The sequence below is a fragment of the Cryptomeria japonica genome, chromosome 2 (genome assembly GCF_030272615.1).
Source record: "Cryptomeria japonica chromosome 2, Sugi_1.0, whole genome shotgun sequence".
Taxonomy (NCBI): Eukaryota; Viridiplantae; Streptophyta; class Pinopsida; order Cupressales; family Cupressaceae; genus Cryptomeria; species Cryptomeria japonica.
The window spans coordinates 637489043-637508062 of NC_081406.1; the positions used below are offsets into that span (position 1 = coordinate 637489043).

At 34.4% G+C, this 19020-nt stretch overlaps 1 protein-coding gene across 1 annotated transcript; it reads left to right on the forward strand.

The window, feature by feature from the left end:
* Positions 1 to 8547: 8547 nt before the first annotated feature.
* Positions 8548 to 10859, forward strand: LOC131055447 (protein METHYLENE BLUE SENSITIVITY 1). The gene is made up of 2 exons (XM_057989935.2): positions 8548 to 8856; positions 10194 to 10859. The coding sequence occupies exon 2, from the start codon at positions 10199 to 10201 to the stop codon at positions 10511 to 10513; it is 315 nt and encodes a 104-aa protein (XP_057845918.1). The 5' UTR covers positions 8548 to 8856; positions 10194 to 10198; the 3' UTR covers positions 10514 to 10859.
* Positions 10860 to 19020: the final 8161 nt, after the last annotated feature.

Genomic DNA, 19020 nt, shown 5'->3' on the forward strand with positions numbered 1-19020 from the left:
TTTATGTTTTTTGACCATTATCCTTTCTTGGGGGCATCTCATTGTGGTAACGTGCTTGTCATTTGGATGCATGCTACCTTAAAGAAATTGCTCCTGATAAGGCATAAGCAATCACTTTAACATGGGGGAATACACTCCACTTTATGCACACACCATGACATTATTCTATAATCAAATTACTTTGCAAACTGAGCCTTTTGCTTTGTAATTTCGTATTTTTCTTTTTCATGACTCATAGTAAAAAAACCTTACTAGGTTGTCTCTCTCTCTCTCTCTCTCCTCTTTCTTATGATGTTCCTTTTATCTTGATATTGGTGTAGTAAGATCGTAAAGTCCTTGGGGACTTGGTGTGTCTTGTCTCTTTTATATATCGACGGATGTTTTCAATGCAAACCTTTGTACTTTACCATGAGTGTGCTTATTCTCATACTCTCGCTAAAGTGGGGGCTAAATATAGTGTTCCCAATTGTAGTCACCTACAATTTTGTCCTCACTTAGGCCTCACTTTGGCGTTTCATCTTCCAAGGCCTGATTGTGATATTGATTTTGCTCTCACCACCCATATACGTCACATTTTCATCAATTTTCCAGCTTAACCCCCTAGTTTGGAGTCCTAATTTCTAGGACTAGGACATACCACACCTTACTCCCAAATTAGGACCAGGATGTACCATGCCCTAGTCCCAAATTAGGACTAACACGTACCATGCCTTGGGCCTCTTAAATAGGCCCCCTCTAATGGTCATCTTTGGTGAGTGGGACAACTAGCCCTATGTCAGCCTGTTGCAAAAATTTAATTTGATTTTCAACAAGAAAGTATAAAAGGAGGTTCACCCCTATCATTTTAAATGTAACAAATCTCATTCAAGATCTGAATTACACTAGTGAATTCAAGTGAGCAAGCAATCAATCTTTAATCAAGCATTGGAGCAGAAGTGAAGTCAAGATTCAAGCATTGAAGATGACATTCATGATCTATGTTTTATGAAGACAACCTACATGAAACCCTAATTCATTTGTGGAGACAAACAAAACTTAATTAAGGTATATCATTAGTGTTTTAATCATTTTCATCCTTTCCCTCAAAAGGAAAGCATTTTACTACAGTCTTTTAATTTACATTTATCAACTTAATTTCATGGATATTTCCAAAACTAGGGTTTGACCTAAGGAAAAACCCTTTTCCCAACATATTTCCCCTTTTTTCTATGTGCAAGAACATGTATAGAGCTGTAATCAAGAGGATCAACATAATTCATAGTGATGAATAGGTTCAACTTTTGATGACAATAAATTCGAAGGACCATGGCAAATTGATACTACCCGGTCCCTAAAAATTAGCTCAAACTTCTGGGAACAAATCTAAAACATATTCTTTTGCTTAGATCTAGGTTGGTGGCTCCATATGACACCTATAGCTTACTATTTCTGTCAGATTGTGCCAATAGTTTTCTATCTTTTCCTAATCTTCAACAATTCAATTCAATTGACTTAGGAAGGACAAAAGCCCTTATCAAAAGGAGCTTGGGATCTAATCAAAATCTTGGTATTTCAAGGTTAGATCTATTAGACTCCTCTGCTTCCCAAAGTAATGGTTAATTAGGTCATTTAATGGTTTTATTGTCTTTTAATTTAACCCTAACCCTAATTTTCCACCATTACAATGCCCTTCCTAGTATTTAAGGATATAGCATGTGGGGACATAAACAAAAAAACTCAACTTTACCCCTAAAGAAAGTATACCTTGGACATAACACTCTCTATATTTTACTTTATTTTTTAATGATTAATTATAATTTATTGATCTAGCTACCCATGAGACACAAAAAATGGCTTGATCTCTAAGTACATATATCTAGACTATTTTATAACACTAATCCAATAAGAGATTGTGCGATGGTTCTTAGGGGAAATAAACTTGGTTCTTTATTTGGTAATAGTCCCTTTTTAACACTTAGTAAAGAACACTAGCTTGTATTCTACCTTAGTTTTAAAGTAATTATTTAGTTTCTATTGTTGAGAAACAAGGTAAAAAATTGTTCACTTGGTATGGACATTTAAATTATTGATTAGAGTATCATGTGATTAACCATTGGATCAAAGTGAGGAAGTTTATATTAAAAAAAATTAAATTGACAAACACATAACACCAAAATTTGCTTGGAGAAAACCTTAAGGAGAAATATCAACTACTAAAGAGAGCATACATCTACAACAACTCAATATCACACGTTATAGAAATACATCTAACTCATTCTTTGAATATAACAACATCTTGACAAAATAACCTTAAGTACTTTGTTGTAACATAACCACATTGGTTTAAATTAATTAATTGCACCATATCATTACATTCCATTAATTTTTAATTAATTGATTCCCAAATTTATCCTCTACATCATATCACACATAATTAATAATTTGTTATTAATTAATTAGTCAATTCTTAAAAAAAAGGTTCATGCACATATAATTAATTAATTATCCTCTCAACATGCCATTTTCAAAAGTTAATCTCTTCCGCTCATTTAATAGTGCAAGTTTTTAATTCCTTGATTTATGCTTTCACATTCCAAAATAAAATAATTAAAATAAAACTAGGATACACATCAATTTAAAACAAAACCAAGGATACACAAATCAAAGCTCTAAATTAGGTGAATTTGTCTCAACCATTCATTAATTGTAATCCAAATATTTATAAACCTACCTCTTCTTCCTTATCCACATATGTAGAAAATCTATTGAAAATCATCAATACACTATAAAAGTATTGCATGATTATTTGGAATCCATAAAAATAATCAATAATCTTTTAACAAAGTGCAAATAAATCTAAATCAATTTTCCATTTAAAGTTTGCACATTTTTATAATATGAGTTTAATTATTATTTTTCATTTTTGTGTTTATTCTAAATTTATTGCATACAATAGCATACACTCACATACTCAAGGTTATTTTTGACCACATTATTTACCATTGAGAACAAATCTTCTCTTTGTCATGACAATTAAATTTATTAGAATTATCTTTAGCTACATTTTTAGGAACATGGCAAGAAGACCACACATAACCATGCATTCTACTAGGAGGGGAGCTACAACCCATGGTCTTCCTAGGGGGGTTAGAACGCGAAAGGTTTTCTTTTATCAAGATGGAAAAATTCTTGAATCTATTAAGGAGGTGTCAGGATGGGATTTTGTTGAAGGAGTGGTGCACCATATGGTAAATACCAATATTTATTTTATGTTTATTTTTAGGATACATGTAATCATTGGTGACAAGGAGCTCACAAAAGTCCTGGGGGTACATTATATATAGGAAAGGATATAATAGGTCTCAAAGAAGTAGTGGATCATGCTTGACCGTGGTAGTCACTTCATGCCTCCCATTAACTAGTTCAAAGATCAAGAGGATGATATTTAGATTAGTATAATTTAGGGCATAAAATCAAGCTTGATGACACTCACAAAGGAAGTTGTGAACATTCAAAGCTTCCTAACTATTATAGTGGGTTTTTATAGCCCTATCGTTGATGCATTGGAGCTTTATGTACTAGAAAAGGCTTCCTCACTCGAGGAGTGCTTCAATCCCACCAAGGTAACAAAGGTTGTCAAGTTCTTGCAGATAAGGGTTGGTATAGTATACAAGGAGGATGAAACCTACAATCCCAATTTCATTACAATTAAAAATATATAACATTTCATCACTACTCTTTAATAGATATATTATAGAGCACACTTGATAGATAAGATATGCCATGCGAAACATATTATTAGCTTTCTAGTTTGTAGTTTTATTGGCCTATTCAAGTGGCCATTTTTTTGTAGTAAGTTTGGCCCACACATTCAACCATTTTTGTTTATTGTCCTCGTGGCTTGTCCATTCAACTATTTTATTTCAGAATTAATCTTGTATTTGTGTATATTTTTACCCATCATCGAGGCATGAATCTAATGTAAAAATATTTCACATATAAAAAATGAGAGGACCTTTACCCTTCACCTAATTTCACAAAAAAAAAGAAGACACCTTTATTTAAAGATATTGCAATACAAGGAGGAACACTTAGATTGGATTGTTACACATATAACCCAAATACTAGTTTACAAGATTTATCAAGATTCATCATGTCGTACATACCACAATATAACATAATTTCCCACTAAACAAGTTCGTCCTTGTTTCAATACAAGTTTAATTAAAATGCCATGTTACATTTATCTTTTTATATTTTGTAGTTTCATGTAATGTCATATTCTCTTTATCAAAGATGAATTATTTTCTAACTCAATGTAATCTAGTCGCATATAATATCTCAATATAGTACAAAAATAAGGGATTGGAGCAATGATACAAGTTGGTGACAAAAGCAAAAATTATCCACAATAATCTATCTATCCACTATGCATGTTGTGCTCTACAATATACAATGAAGTTGAAACTATATGAATAATGGATCCTACTAGTATGAATTATGTAGTAGGATTGAGCTTCACACAAATCTACTTGATAAAGATTATGAAATTATCTTTAGTAGGTAGATTAATTTACAAAAAATATGTGACATGCATGTAAGATTCAATTTTACTAATTTAAAATTAAATATGGATTCAAAGTACCTTGTTCTTGTTGAGTGTAGAGACATAACATCAAATAAGAAATGATTCCATTATGCCTAAGTCAAACAAATTTAGCAAAATGTAAACTATTGGTTCTTAACACTAAACCATAACATGAGAATTATCTATCCACTAAAATAGTAATTAGATATTGTAGCATTGTAAATTGTAACTCCTTACAATTTTATACTACTTTTTATGCCCTTGCTTTAGTGAGTTTCTTCATAACTCTCTTCCAACTGTATTTTTGGCCTTTGTACTGCAAAATTGAAGTCATGTGTTTATATGGTGATTTTAACCTATGTCCCGGGACTAAGTGCACTTGATTCACCCTATTTTGGGTGGAAAAGGGTGTTTGGGCATCCTTATCCCTCAAATATGAGCCCAATTTGGGATATGTTGGTGCCCACTTTTTGATGTAGAGGGGATGCTCACTCCTACTGGGTTTGCTTATTCTTGATGTCTCCTTAGGTTGTCTCTTGAACCATCCAATGGTTCCACTCTTTCCAACCTTCCAAAGGTTGTAGGGCCCACCCTTACCGACTTTCCCAAGGTCCTTAGACTAAGGTGACCTCCTCTTGTTTAGTGAGTGTTCAACACTCCTTATTAGAGACCTTCCTACTCAACACTTTAACCAAGAGCCAACCCTCTCTACCATAGGATCTTCATTAGACATGACCAACACACTTAGGGATGGTTTTACTTAGTTTTCCAACCCTAACCCTTCATTTATGGACTTTGGTGTTTACCGGTTTCAAGCTTTAGGACCAATTTGCTCTTTTAGGCCTACTAGGAGACCTAGTCCAATTAGCCCTATCGGTGAGGTATTTTACACTTATCTGCCTGAAGCCCTAAACACCGGTATGAAATATTTAGCTTTTCAGATACCCTTTTGGAAGATTCATACAATATCACAAAATTGGACACGGGTTTGGTTGCTAACCATCCTAACCCTTTTTAGGCCTAATTCCTCCTTTTAAGCCTACAAAATAGGGATTTGCTCAAATGCCTTCACCAGTCCAAATGACCAAGGATACTGATGATTGTATTAGGTCTATACACCCATGAGGATGTCCAATCCAACCTAGAATCAAATCCATCCAACAGATTTACCCATCTAGGGCATGTTGTCCATGATCCCCATTGCTTGCCAACTCAACATGCCAAGCCTAGGGTATGGTGGCAAATTTGGAGTTCCTCCCTTGTCTTAAAAACAAATTTAAAGCATAATTTACAAGGCCTCCTAGCATTCCACAAGTTTTCAGTACAGAGTTCCATCATGGAATGCTAGGTATGAGCCATAGAGTCTTCAAAACCCTTGTTTTAGGGTCTTTAGGACCCGCCTGCAACAAAAATGACAAAAATTACAAACTATAACAATTCAAAACCTCAAATCACCATGAAATGAAAGGTGTGTCTCTTCTGTAACAATTCATGCCTTGGTCTGGGCTTATAAGTCCATACAGACCGTACAATGTCAATGAAACTCAACTCAACTCGCTGAAAACACAATTTTTTGAAAGACTAAACTTGCTTTTCTTCCTTCAAATCTTCAACCAACATTCTCAACAGTTGTACAAAGCCTTATATCAACCTTGGGTTGGTTACAAATGTCTTTTAACTGAAAAAAGACAACCAACTAGTCGTTGGTGTTTGGAAAATGCAAATGTTGCAAAGTTGCTATGAGCAACTTTTGCAACTTTTTACAACGTTTACATAGTTGAGAAATGTTTGCCCAAATCAAACCTAGGTCACTTATAAAGGTTCAAATGACCTTAAAAACCTCCTAAAATTCACCAAACCATCCTATTCTAACACAATACCAACTTATTCTACCAAATGCTCTATCTGGCACCCTTAAGAGCAAAGAGACCAACATTGGTCAAACAATAACTCCTAGGGTCCTTACATCATCTAAGAACTTTTTCAAAATCCTATTGACCTTATTAAAAACCAAAATCACATGATTCCAAACTCCTGGAACCTACACACAAAATTGCTCAAGTGCTCCTGCACCACTTTCCTATTCCGGTACTTCAATATGACCATTGGAGGTCGACCTAATTTATGAAATACCTTGAGAAACCTATATAAGAGCATTCTTTCAATTCATTTTTCACATCCAATATCTACTAATTTCCCATTCATGTCATATCATATTATATCCTTCAAGCATTCTTTAGATCTAAGCATTATGGAGCAGTAAGTTGCAACAATCTTCATGTAAGCATATTTTTATGATTGATTTGTTTATGTCTTGTCATGTTATGTTATTGCATCAACACTTGTGATCACATTCAAAGAGCATTGCATCATCAACCATCACCAATTACAACAAATATGAGGTACAATATTCAACATTTTACTTTAGAGCTTCCCATTTCAATTTCAATTCAATTATAGGGTTAATTCCAACTTGAGGTTTGACCTAGACAAAACTCCTATCGAACAATACCATTTTCCTCCTTTGTATGTGCTAGTGAAAAATTCAAGAGACAACAAATATAGATTTAGGAAGAGTAGACAAAGACGCATAGAACCAACTTTTACAAAGGCAAAAAAGTAAGGACAAGGTTGCCCAAGCACCATTGTTCGACACTTTTCCAATGAAACTTCAGGGAAACACTCAAAACAACATCCTGATCTTGAAAACATATTTTTGTCTACATCCGACGTCATGGGCAAGGGCGCCCAAGCATGCTAATTATTGTCAATTTCATATCTTTAGCCCTAGATCTTGCATTCAATTTACATCATTTTCATAGCTCATTTTCAACTTTATCAAGGAGAACGGAATCCAATCTACATGCAACCCTTCATTATAGAATTGGGGTTGAATCCATTGATTCCATTCTCCTTTAATGTTAATGTTGTTTGAAAGTGGGTTAATTCCTTGTTTACATAGCTAAACTAGTGGATCCTCATTTCTATCCATTACAAATACTTATCAACAATTAAAAAAAGAAGATTCCTAATCTTTGTGGAATTTAACTTGTGTGATGTATAATTGCAAGATGACCTTGATGAGAAGGCAAGGGAACCCATTTAGCACAAGCACATGTTATGTACAATGTTATATTCAAATTTGAACCCTAATGACATATTCTCGATTTATATGAAAATTGACATGTATGGACTAGTTATTTTAGTAATATTTTTCATACACTAGAATCTTAAGCATTTGTTAATAGGAACAAGACTGATAAATCTCATCCTCTAAGTTTTTATTCAGATTAACGAAATTTTAATATCATCTAATATCTTACAAGTCACCCTTGTATTACGATTTTTACCAATATAAAATTTACAAAATTACAACTTATTCATACATATTAAATAAATGCATGACAAATTACCATAGGAGCTTCAAATATGATATTGAAATCCAAATAAAAGAGAAAGTCAATGGACCCTTGGCCTGTTGGTGAAGTCCAATGGCTCCAAATGAGCCCACCAGGATCAAGTCTTATTGAGTGCAAAGGCTCCAACATCATAAGGGATGAGGCAGCGATCGTGCCTTGGGCGACTTTGGTGAAATGGATACCCCTCAGTCTTATGAAGGCCCTCGTTGGACCAGTGTGCTTGTGAGCTTCATGTCCTCACTAGACTACCGTGCTCACAGATCTAAACTTCCATAAAAAAAATGAAATTAAAAATAAAGAAAAAAAAGAAAGCACACTTAGATACTACATTTAAAAAAATGTTATAACACACACTTTTTTCTCCTTTACTTAATGCTCACTTGTTGCCAACTCCTTAAGGTTTAGTGGAATCCCAAACAGTGGACCTTCATTTACCTTAAAAATAAGAAAAGCTTATAATAAAAGCACAACATAAACCCTAAGGAATCTCTAGACCCTTATCTTTTTGTCATGCCCTGGTTTCCTTTATCCTCATCACACAAAAAAATATTCACTTAGGTTGTCTCACCGTGTCAATTGGCGGTGATTTTCAGTAACATTTTTCGCCAAAAAATTACTGGGACATCACTTTTGTATACATAAAGATGGACGGAGAATATATATAAATGACGAGGAGAGATATAAATCTAAGAAAAGTGTGTACGCTTAACCACGGTTGCTACTAGGTATAAGTGAAACCCTGGTTTGTTTGTATGAGGTTTTTATGTGAGAAAAGGACGATTTTGCCAAGGGAAGCGGAGTCTGAACATCCGATACGAGGGAGATATACCCAACTTTGATTAGACGCAGCAGCATCCAATCTCTCTTCAGGTAATCCCAAATTTTCTGTTAAAAAAATGGTAGAAAAAAACACAGGCTTGAGCAATGTGTGTGTTCGGTTCTGTTTTTCTCTCTTTTCTGGAATCCTTTACAGGATTTAGTCTATTTTTATGGATATGTGAGAATTTTAATGGGATTAGTTGATTTGATTTTATTTTGTAAGTTTAAATGCGCGGATTTGTTGAAAAATAGGAGACTGTTTTGCGATAATCTGGGGTACACAGTAAAGGGTTTTAGTCAATGCAGTTTAGGGTATAATTGTTTACCCGTATTTGAGACTGGCAGTAGCGCTAGGGTTTTTTTCAGTAATTGGTTAATTATTCTTTATAACTGGTTTTGGGCTGCGGATGACAGCTATTTTTTTTTTTTAAGAGAGATATGATATGATATTATGACGGTGAATACTGGTAATAATACTGATGTGGGATTTGGAATTAGAAGAATAATGAGAAATTTCACTGTTTTGCTAGTCTTTTAAGATCAATCAGGGAAGTTTTAAGTTTCGCCCTTCTTTGGCGCATTATGTGTGTGGTTATATTGATTTTGGACGATTTTTTCGGTTGTTCATATGGATGATAATATCATGAGTAATGGTGATAAAAGTTATTGGGATTTTCAGTCAGCGATCCTGAGAAAGTTTAATTTTACTGGACTATTAATATTCTTAATAGGGATTAATTTTGGAAAGTTGTATACTTTATTTAGCTCAATATGTGTGTACTGCTTCTGATAATGATTTTTTGAGGTAGGAATGCTTGAGTGTATTATCTCGCATCGATTGTCGTTTTGGTCTTAAACAACGGTAATTATGCAATTTATCAGAATTTGTTTGTTTGCTTTTGATGTGGAATTTTTGATTGAAGACCTTAACAGTTTTACAGTAAGAGATCGTTAATCATTTAGAAATCCTTTCATTGCTTTCCATGTTGAATTTTTTTTATGGCCGATCTTATTTTGAATATGGGTTTTGTTTTCTGTGTCGAAAGAAAAAACCCCACCTCAAATCCCAAGGGACCTCTAGCACAGTGGTAAAGCAACCCTGCATGCCAATCCGAGTTTCTAAGTTTGGAGTCCTAGGTTGTCCATGTAAAATATCATTTGTCAAAACGCATTAATTTTTATTTTTTTTGGTTTTTGCCTTTTTTTCTTCTTCCTGTTATTGAACTAGGCAACCTCTTTAGACAACCTCATCACGCCTGTTCATCTGGTTAGATTGTATTTCAAATAATAGATAACATCTAGTGGTAAATTGTTGATGGCATGTTTGATGTGGTTTTACTTTTGATGTTTCCTGAAAATAACTGGAGTCATTTGTTTTATTTTTGTAGACAACATGACGGGGAAGGCAAAGCCTAAGAAGCATACTGCAAAAGAAATAGCAGCAAAGGTTGATGCAGCAACCACTAGCAGAGGAGGAGGAAAGGCAGGCTTACAGGATCGTACTGGCGGTGAAAAAGGTGGCCATGCCAAGTATGAATGCCCTCTTTGTAAAGTTACTGTCCCTGATATGAAGACGATGGCAATTCATCATGAATCAAAGCATCCTAAACTTCCATATGAAGAAAGCAAAATTGTAAATCTGCATGCGGTACGTGCTCCAGATGCGAATAAGCCTCGACCTGGAATTCGTGGCAGTTTAAAGAAATGAAATTAAATAATATCTGGGAGTGCATTTAAAGAAGTTGGCTGGTCTGTAATGCCATGCAAGAACATTTATGTTATATCTCATCTGGGTCTGTTACCTCTTCTGAGTTGATACATTTGAGATTACAACTATAGACTTATATTTGTTTGTGTCTGATTTTCTTACACTTGCTGGCTTTCTTTAACTGCTTTTACTTGCGATATTTGGTGGTTCATCCGTGAACAAAGGATCAAGAAGATAAATTTTAAAGTTGTCTGACCGTTAAGAAAGTCAAGAAGATAGATGATTTGAAGTACTGAACTTTGAAGATATCTTATATTTGAATCAATGCAATTGTTTTTCCTGTTTCTGTGGTTACTTGTACTACTATTTAATAGAAAAATGGTTAATGGGATCGGGAATTATACTGAAATGTTGTATGTCCATTTTTATGGTGGCATTTTCTTATGTCTTCGTGCTTTTCACTGTATCCAGGATAAAATATTAGTCACACATGCCATTTCACTTGTGTTATAGTCTTTTAGCATGATTATTTTCATGGCATGCTGACACTTGTATATACGGTTAGAACTTGTAAAAGATGTTTTAGAATAGCTATTATTTCTGTCGTGGGAATTGTTTTTATGTTAATTCTTATAAGGGCATCTCATTTTTTAGCGATTTAGTGGTGAGGGGATTGCCAGAAATATTTGTTGCTGCTCAGCCACTTTGATATTGAAATTCTTCTATATATCTTGTTGGGTTTGTTTCAGGCTCTTGAGGCAGCGAATATTCTAAATGTCTGTAGCCATATTTAAAGGAGTTATCTAAATTTTGTTACAAGTTTTGAATTGAAGAACACAATCTCCCAAATACTTGTAATTTTCCTCTATTTTATACAGATCAGATTATCTTACAGGACAATTTAATAAAATTATGAATGCCAACACTGTTTCTTTTGAAGTGCCCATCCAAGCTGAGATACTACAGGCTATATGTTGGGATGATTTTGCATGTCTATTTTTGTTTGCTTGTTTCATCTTACGTGTTTGTTTAGTTATGTTGTTTGTAATGTGCCTGTCTTGCTCTTGGGATTGTTTTGGGGCGTGGATTTTGATCCTATTTCTCCAGAACACTATTGTAGATTGCAAAGAATGAATCTCAAATGAGATAAGTATTTGGGTACTTCTTGACTTAATTCATTGAACAGGAAATCTGTTACAGAATAGTATTAACTAGCTCAGATATCTGTTAAATGCCTATCGATATTAACTTTGATTTGAGGTACCTATCTAAATTTAAAATGTTAGGTTTGTGTATTATATAGGCATCTCAAATTTGATATGTACTTAAGATATCTGAACTAGTAATTATAATGTGTTCAACGAATAGTTTCCTTAACTTATGTTGGTAATAATTATGTTATGTTGATTTTTTATATTTAGCTGATAGGTATTTACTGTGAGCATCGGTGTTCAGAAGCTGCTGGAAATATTGTTTCATGCTGGCAAAATTGTTATCTGGCACAAGAAAAAAAAGACAGTCCCGAAAAAATGTATAGTCATAACATCTGAGTCGATTAGTTGTCACTTGTTGGTGTAATGGTTTTATTAAAATGTCAATGGTTTTTTCGAATTAATATGCTCTATGCATCTAAGAGCATCACAATCTCTTCTTGTCCATGGAAAGCATGAAACAGTGCTAAGTTTGGGTAGGGTTTGGAGGGTTTTCTGTGTGAATAGCTGTGTGCAGGCTGCAGCCATGCCTCTCCACACAGTTAAGAAAAGTTTAAACAGGAGGGATGCTCACCCTGAAGGAAGGGTGCAGGAACAACACCACCCACCAAAATTGTTGCCTCTGCAGAGGAAGGGAAGGCTGACCCACAAGTTGTAAATAAACTAAACAAGCAGGCTGCTGAAGCAGTTGCCTCTGACGATAAAATGGAGGTCTGTGTTCGATAAAGGTAGGTCTTTGTGTCTTTAGAGTTTGAAGCGTTTTTGTTCCTTGTTGGATTTTGTTTCTACTTTGGGCTTTGGTATTTTTGAAATTCATATTTGTTTGTGAGCAACCAAATGGAAAATTTGAGCACACAATTTGAATGTTTTGTGTACCCCTATGAAATTTAATGATAATCTATCACCCAGATAAAATTGGGCACTTAGATGAAAAATCTAAACATCCACATACAGTTTTGAGGGTCTGGTGTAATGGTTCGCTGCTGCCATGGCTTTCGGTATGGGTTTTAAATTCTTTTCAGGCGCTGGGTTGGGGATTTGATGCCACATTGTGGGTTGCTGGTTTGAGGTAGACCAGGAGCATACTAGTGATGCCATGGTGTCTGAGAATATTATTCTGCCCGTTGTTTCCAGAGACATCAAATGCTTGCAGAGCGGGGGATTTGATGCCATATTGTGGGTTGCTGGTTTGAGGTAGACCAGGAGCATACTAGTGATGCCATGGTGTCTGAGAATATTATTCTGCCCGTTTCCAGAGACATCAAATGCTTGCAGAGGGGGGATTTGATGCCACATTGTGGGTTGCTGGTTTGAGGTAGACCAGGAGCATACTAGTGATGCCATGGTGTCTGAGAATATTATTCTGCCCGTTGTTTCCAGAGACATCAAATGCTTGCAGGGGGGGACTTTTTGGTTTCGAACTGGCCTTTTAACCAGGTAATTTTTAGGCTTGTAAAATGGTTTTGATTTGGGTGTTCTTCTATTTGATAAAAATGTTATATTTCTGTTGGAAATTGAGATTGTCTAAGATCAATTGAAGGAAGAGCAGTTTGTGTTAGGTTTTTATCAGCTAAGCATGACCATTCAGGAGTTAGTGGGTTTCCAAAAAATTCATTAGGACATGAAGAAAATTGATTAATATTTTTAGTGATGGATAAAAGTAAATGCGTTTGTTGTATTGTGAACATCCTTTGATATGAAGAAGAAGAAGACAGTTTTAAAGTCCACGAGGCTAAACATAGCCTATGGGGACAAGACCGGAGCTTTGGTTTTGGTCTCTTTGCGCACGAAGGACCCTGAGATGATCATTGAAAGTGATTTAATGGGCGAATTACCAGTGATAAAAATTCTACAGAAAAAAGGAGGATGCGGTCTCCTACTAATATTATTTCCCTTTGGTTGCTGCGTGCATGCAATCTGAGTCTTTTGACACCGTTTCTCTGTGAAAAGTGTTTTGAACTTGCTGCAGCTATTTTCTATGATTAATTCAATATGAGAAAACAATATTTAATATTAAGAGCATTACATTTTCAGTATGTAGTGTTTCAAATTGATTAAAAAACACATGTATTTCATTGAGTCGAAGAAAATTATATAGATTTGATTAATTTTGGTAGTCAACTGTAAGGATAAATACCCACTATACACCTTACGGCATCCTATGATTTTGTTATTCAGATATCCATTATAACTAGGTACTTGCGAATGCTCTTAAAGCAGAAACAAACATAGCTAATTTGCCATCATTAATTCAAACATAGTTAATATGCCGTCATTCATTTAACTTTCAGATTAAGCAAAAAAAATTATAGTATAATTGCATATAATTAATACTTGAAGACTTTAACAAGATCATAGGATGCTGTAAGGTGTACTGGGTATTTTTCCTTACAGTTGATTACCACAATTAATCAAATCTATATAATTTTCTTCGACTCAATGAAATACGTGTTTTTCAATCAATTTGAAACACTAAACATTGAATTATAACAAGATCATAAAAGAAGAAACTAGACAGAATAGAAGAGGCACCACTATATGTGGGAAAAATTCTTTTTAGGGTATTGATATCCAACGATAAATAGCTTACATTACATTGTAAGCTCAAAGCCTTGATGTGGAGATTTAAATCTAGTATAATTTTACATAAAATTTCTTTTTAAACCCAAAAATTCATACTCCACCTAATGTATTGATCTGCAACAATGAACAGCTTACGTACATTGTAAGCTCAAAGCCTTGATGTGGAGTCTTAATTCTAGTATAATTTTAACATTAAAAAAACTCTTCAAACCATCTTGACCTAAGCACTTCAATAAATAGGCAAACGCCAATAGGAAAATCACAAATGGTTTTGGCAAACCGTGTGCCTTGACAAGAAGTATGTTGTCCACATTTGCATGACACAATTCAAATGCCTAGGCTATGTTTGGGGTTTGGGTTTCCTGACCAATATTAGTTTATTCTTTACAGCTGTAAAATGATATTATAAATTGTCCCACCAAATAAGGTGCCCAATTTATGACATTTACATGCTTTAAAGGATGTTTATGACATAAGTCATAGACTATCATAAATTTGGTCAAGATTCTTGATTCATAAATAATAACTCCTTATAATCGTGTTATTATGCAGCTTAAATCTTAAGATTCTATCATAAGATACCATCTAAATAGTATATACTTTATATATATTATAAATAAATATCTTAATAACTCCTTACAACACACTACAAAATGTTGACACATGATAAAAAGTGTCAACTCAAAAATTCAATAGTTGGTTAGTTGGAACACAAAACATTAATAAAATAAATTAAATAATAAATATATAATTTTAGAAACTTGCAAAAGATTGAAACATCTTAATTCCAACATAAATTTTATGAGATTTGTCTTCCAATGTAAGTCTATATTACTTTTTAGTTATTTATTTTATTGTATACTTGACTACTTATTGAGGCTAGTAAAAACATATTTACTATGCTTGTAAAACATTAATTATCATTATCAATGAAACTCTCCATCCCTTATGGGTGAATTATAAACAATATCGGGAGTAATTAATTATATAGATTTACAAGGTTGATGACACCTAAATCCCAATAGGTGGGAATAAATAGTCATTACTTTAATGACCAAATCTATTTTTTTGAAAACATGCTCTTTATTACTAGATCCTTCATGGGTGTTAAATTGTAGAAGGGACTTATAAATTGGAACCAAAAGGAGCACCATTTGGGTTTCAAGTCTTGAAAGGATATTGCAATTTGGCATTGAAAGCTAAAATCCCCATTCGGATTTGAGTTTCAAAGAAACCTAAAATTTGGAACATAGCACCAATTGGCAGGCATTTGGGCCTAAAGAAGAAACTTGTAGGAGATTAGTGAATGGTAGGGGTGGAAGGAATTGGAACTTGAACCAAAAGGTTGTGAGAGTTGAGTCTCAAAGGGAAATAAGATCTTTGCCAATTATGAGATTGAGATCCAATAGGTATTGTAGGAATCAAGGTGGAAGGGGAGTTGGAACCATAACTTAAGGTTTTAGATTCCAATGGTTTTGTATGGGAGAGAAAGATGAGTTAGGGATTTGACTCTAGGCAACACTAAGGAACTAGAATTGGGAGGTTTCAAGTTCCTATTGGGACTCAAGGTCCATAGGGAAAAGGAAGGGGTTGGACACTTGTGGGGAACACACCTTGGGAGGAAATAAGGAACTAAAACTTGGAGATTCCTAATTCCTATATAAACTCGGGGTTTGATAGGTAATTGAACGTTTGACCACGATTAAGGATCAGTCTCTAAGAAGAAACAAGAAATCACATAATAAAGTTCTAAGTTTTTGTCAACACCCAAGGTCCAATAGGAAACTAAAAGAAGATTCATTAGGAGGGAAGAGGGGTATGGAAGCCAAAAAGAATTTGTTATAAGAATCAAAGACACAATGTTAGGTCCCCATTAGGACCTGAAGTCTAACAAGCACCATAGAACATTGATGAGAAGTAGACTTTAGGAGGGAATGCCAAATTGGAACCTAAGGTTTCAAATCCACATTGAGGTTTGGGGTCTGAGAAGACAAGAAGGCCTAGAGATATTAAGGGCCCAAAAGTGAGGTGAAAACTTCCACAAAATTTTGACAAAGTCTCAACAATGACTAGTTAGGGACGAAGTCTCAACAATGACTCTAGTTAGGGACGTGTGCCTCTTGCAAGCACAGTGAGAATCCAAAAAGCTCCAATGGTAGACACTGAAAAATCACCATTATCAAAACATAACATAGAATGTGATTAGAACTATAACACACCATCATGGCCAACAAGGGTCAAGATTATACAAAAAACATTGAGCAGATTATGAAAGCTATAACATTGAACTCGTTAGTCAAAATTGGAATTTCATCACTTATGGAAAGTAATGTTTCAGATCTTGACCAAGCATGGATAGATCCACCAGTTCCCCATCCAAATCCATGAGATGGTAGACATTAATTTCATGCCTCTCAAATACTCCATAAGGCCTAAGCCACAAAGGGTCAAATTTCTCACACTTTCCCTTATCCTCCAACTTGGCGTTCCATAAAAGGACCATATTGTCAACCTTTGATTCTCTTAGAAACATCTTCTTATCATGCCAATGCTTCATTTCTCACTTATGTTGCAAATTTCTATCTTGTGAATCTCTTTGTTGTTCATTTAATGTAATTAACTCCATGACCCTTGAAAACATTGCATCACATTGATCAACTTCAATATCCTATAGAAGTTGGTATACAAGCAACTCTATGCTTGTAAGAATTCAAGCCCCTACCCCATAAACCAATTCAAACGAACTCCCTCCAATAGTATGCTTGAAGGTATCTCTATCGACGTAGAGAGCATGATTTAGCTTGTCATTCCACTTTTCTTTTTTTGGCCCAATGTCCTTTGTATGATCTTCATTAGGATTTTATTACTTGAATTAGGCTATCCACTTCTTTTATGGTGTTATTGAGATGAGTGTACCAAATTCATACCAAGCTTCGAGCATATTTTTTCCATGTCTTGAGATTTGAAGTTCATAGCATATTATCAACTAGAATTTTAGTAGGTACTCTGAACATGGTTATTATGTTGCTTATAAAAAAATATACCATTGCCTTGGATGTTGCATTGTGGGCCGGAATTGGCTCAACACATTTGGCAAAGTAGTCCATGACCACAAGGATCCAATTGTATTCATTTCTAGTTTTTTCTTCGATTAATCCAATGAAGTCAATTTCCCACTGCTCAAAACGTGTTTCAACTATGAGAGATAGTAGGGGAAGTGCAACAACAAACTTCAACTTACCTAAAAAATATTTGGTAGGCATCACACTTCTATATCATCTATGCTACATCCTTAAACAACACGGGCATCCAATGATTAACCCTACAAATCTTATATGTTGTGGTATTGTCCTTGAAATTTCCACCACATACACGATGATGACACTTCTTTACAATTGTATCAGCTTGCTCACCATCTAGATATTTGAGTAATACACCTCCATGGTTCCACCGTACATTAGCTTACTATAGATCAACACATACTTTTGTTTTTAATCATATCTTCAGTGTTCTTGTTTGGTTCTCATCCATAGATGGTGGATAACTCATCTCTTCAAGATAGAAAATAGCATCATTGTATCATGGGTTGATACTTAGGTACAAGGAACAACAATGTCATCTACACTCAACTCATTTACCTCTGTTGCTTCCAAGTTGGAATTAGCCATTAACTTGGTTAAGCACTGAGCTCTAATAAATCTTATTATTTTTATCTCCATATTGTATTCTTATATCTTATTTATCTTATTTTAAAATTGATGAGACAATCAAAACTATTTATGGTCTTAAAGAAGAGGCAGAGGATAAAGATGTAGTTAAAAAGGTCTTAAGGTCTTTGCCATCGAAGTATGATTCCAAAATATTTGCAATAGAAAAAGCAAAGGATATAAACACTGTCATAACCCTCTTACTTGGAATATTAAAAAAACAAAACAAAAAAACATATTTGATTAATTTTGGATTAAGTTAAATGGGTTATTACATGTGGTATCAGAGCGAAGGTTCAAGTCTAGGCCTTGAGCTCACCTCAACTTATGCAATCTTGAAGAGTATCTTGGAAGTAGTTGGAGGTTGTAGAGGTAAATTGTTATATATTAAATCAAGAACTAAATAAGAAATTCAAATTTCGATAAGACCTAGAAGGTAAAGAAAGTGGAAGAGGAAAGCATACCACCACTTCAAGGAGTCAAAGGGAAAATACATTGAACTAAAGGACTTTAGTGAAACATTTAAGACATTATGGGGTTTCCTATCAACTCACTAGAGATGGAGCTTGTTAGTGGACTAATACTAAGGAACAAATGGGTATAAAAAGGATATAATCACATGAGATCAATTTATTCGCCATTTTCATAAGAGGAGGCTATCACAATCATTCTTCAATAAGAAGGTAACATAATTCCATAATCTTCGACAAGGGGCTTTGACAGTTCAACAATATCGAAATAAGTTGCCAAATTGTTAAAGTGCGTAACTATGTGTCAAAAAAATGAGAAGGGTCAAATCAAAAAGTTCATTTTTGGGGCTCAATACCAACTTGGGCCAGAAGTTGATGTGAATAGACTCATAGGCATGAAGGAGGTACCTGAAAGAACAAGAAAGGAAGATTCAAGCCCTAGAAATAATGAGATGAAATTTTAACATGAATCATTCATTCAAGGCAAAGCATGAATTTAAGAGAAATGCAAACTTCAACAAGAATAAAAAAAATAA

Coding starts and splice junctions, on each gene's coding strand:
- LOC131055447 (XM_057989935.2), top strand. CDS start 10,199: ATGACGGGGAAGGCAAAGCCTAAGAAGCATACTGCAAAAGAAATAGCA.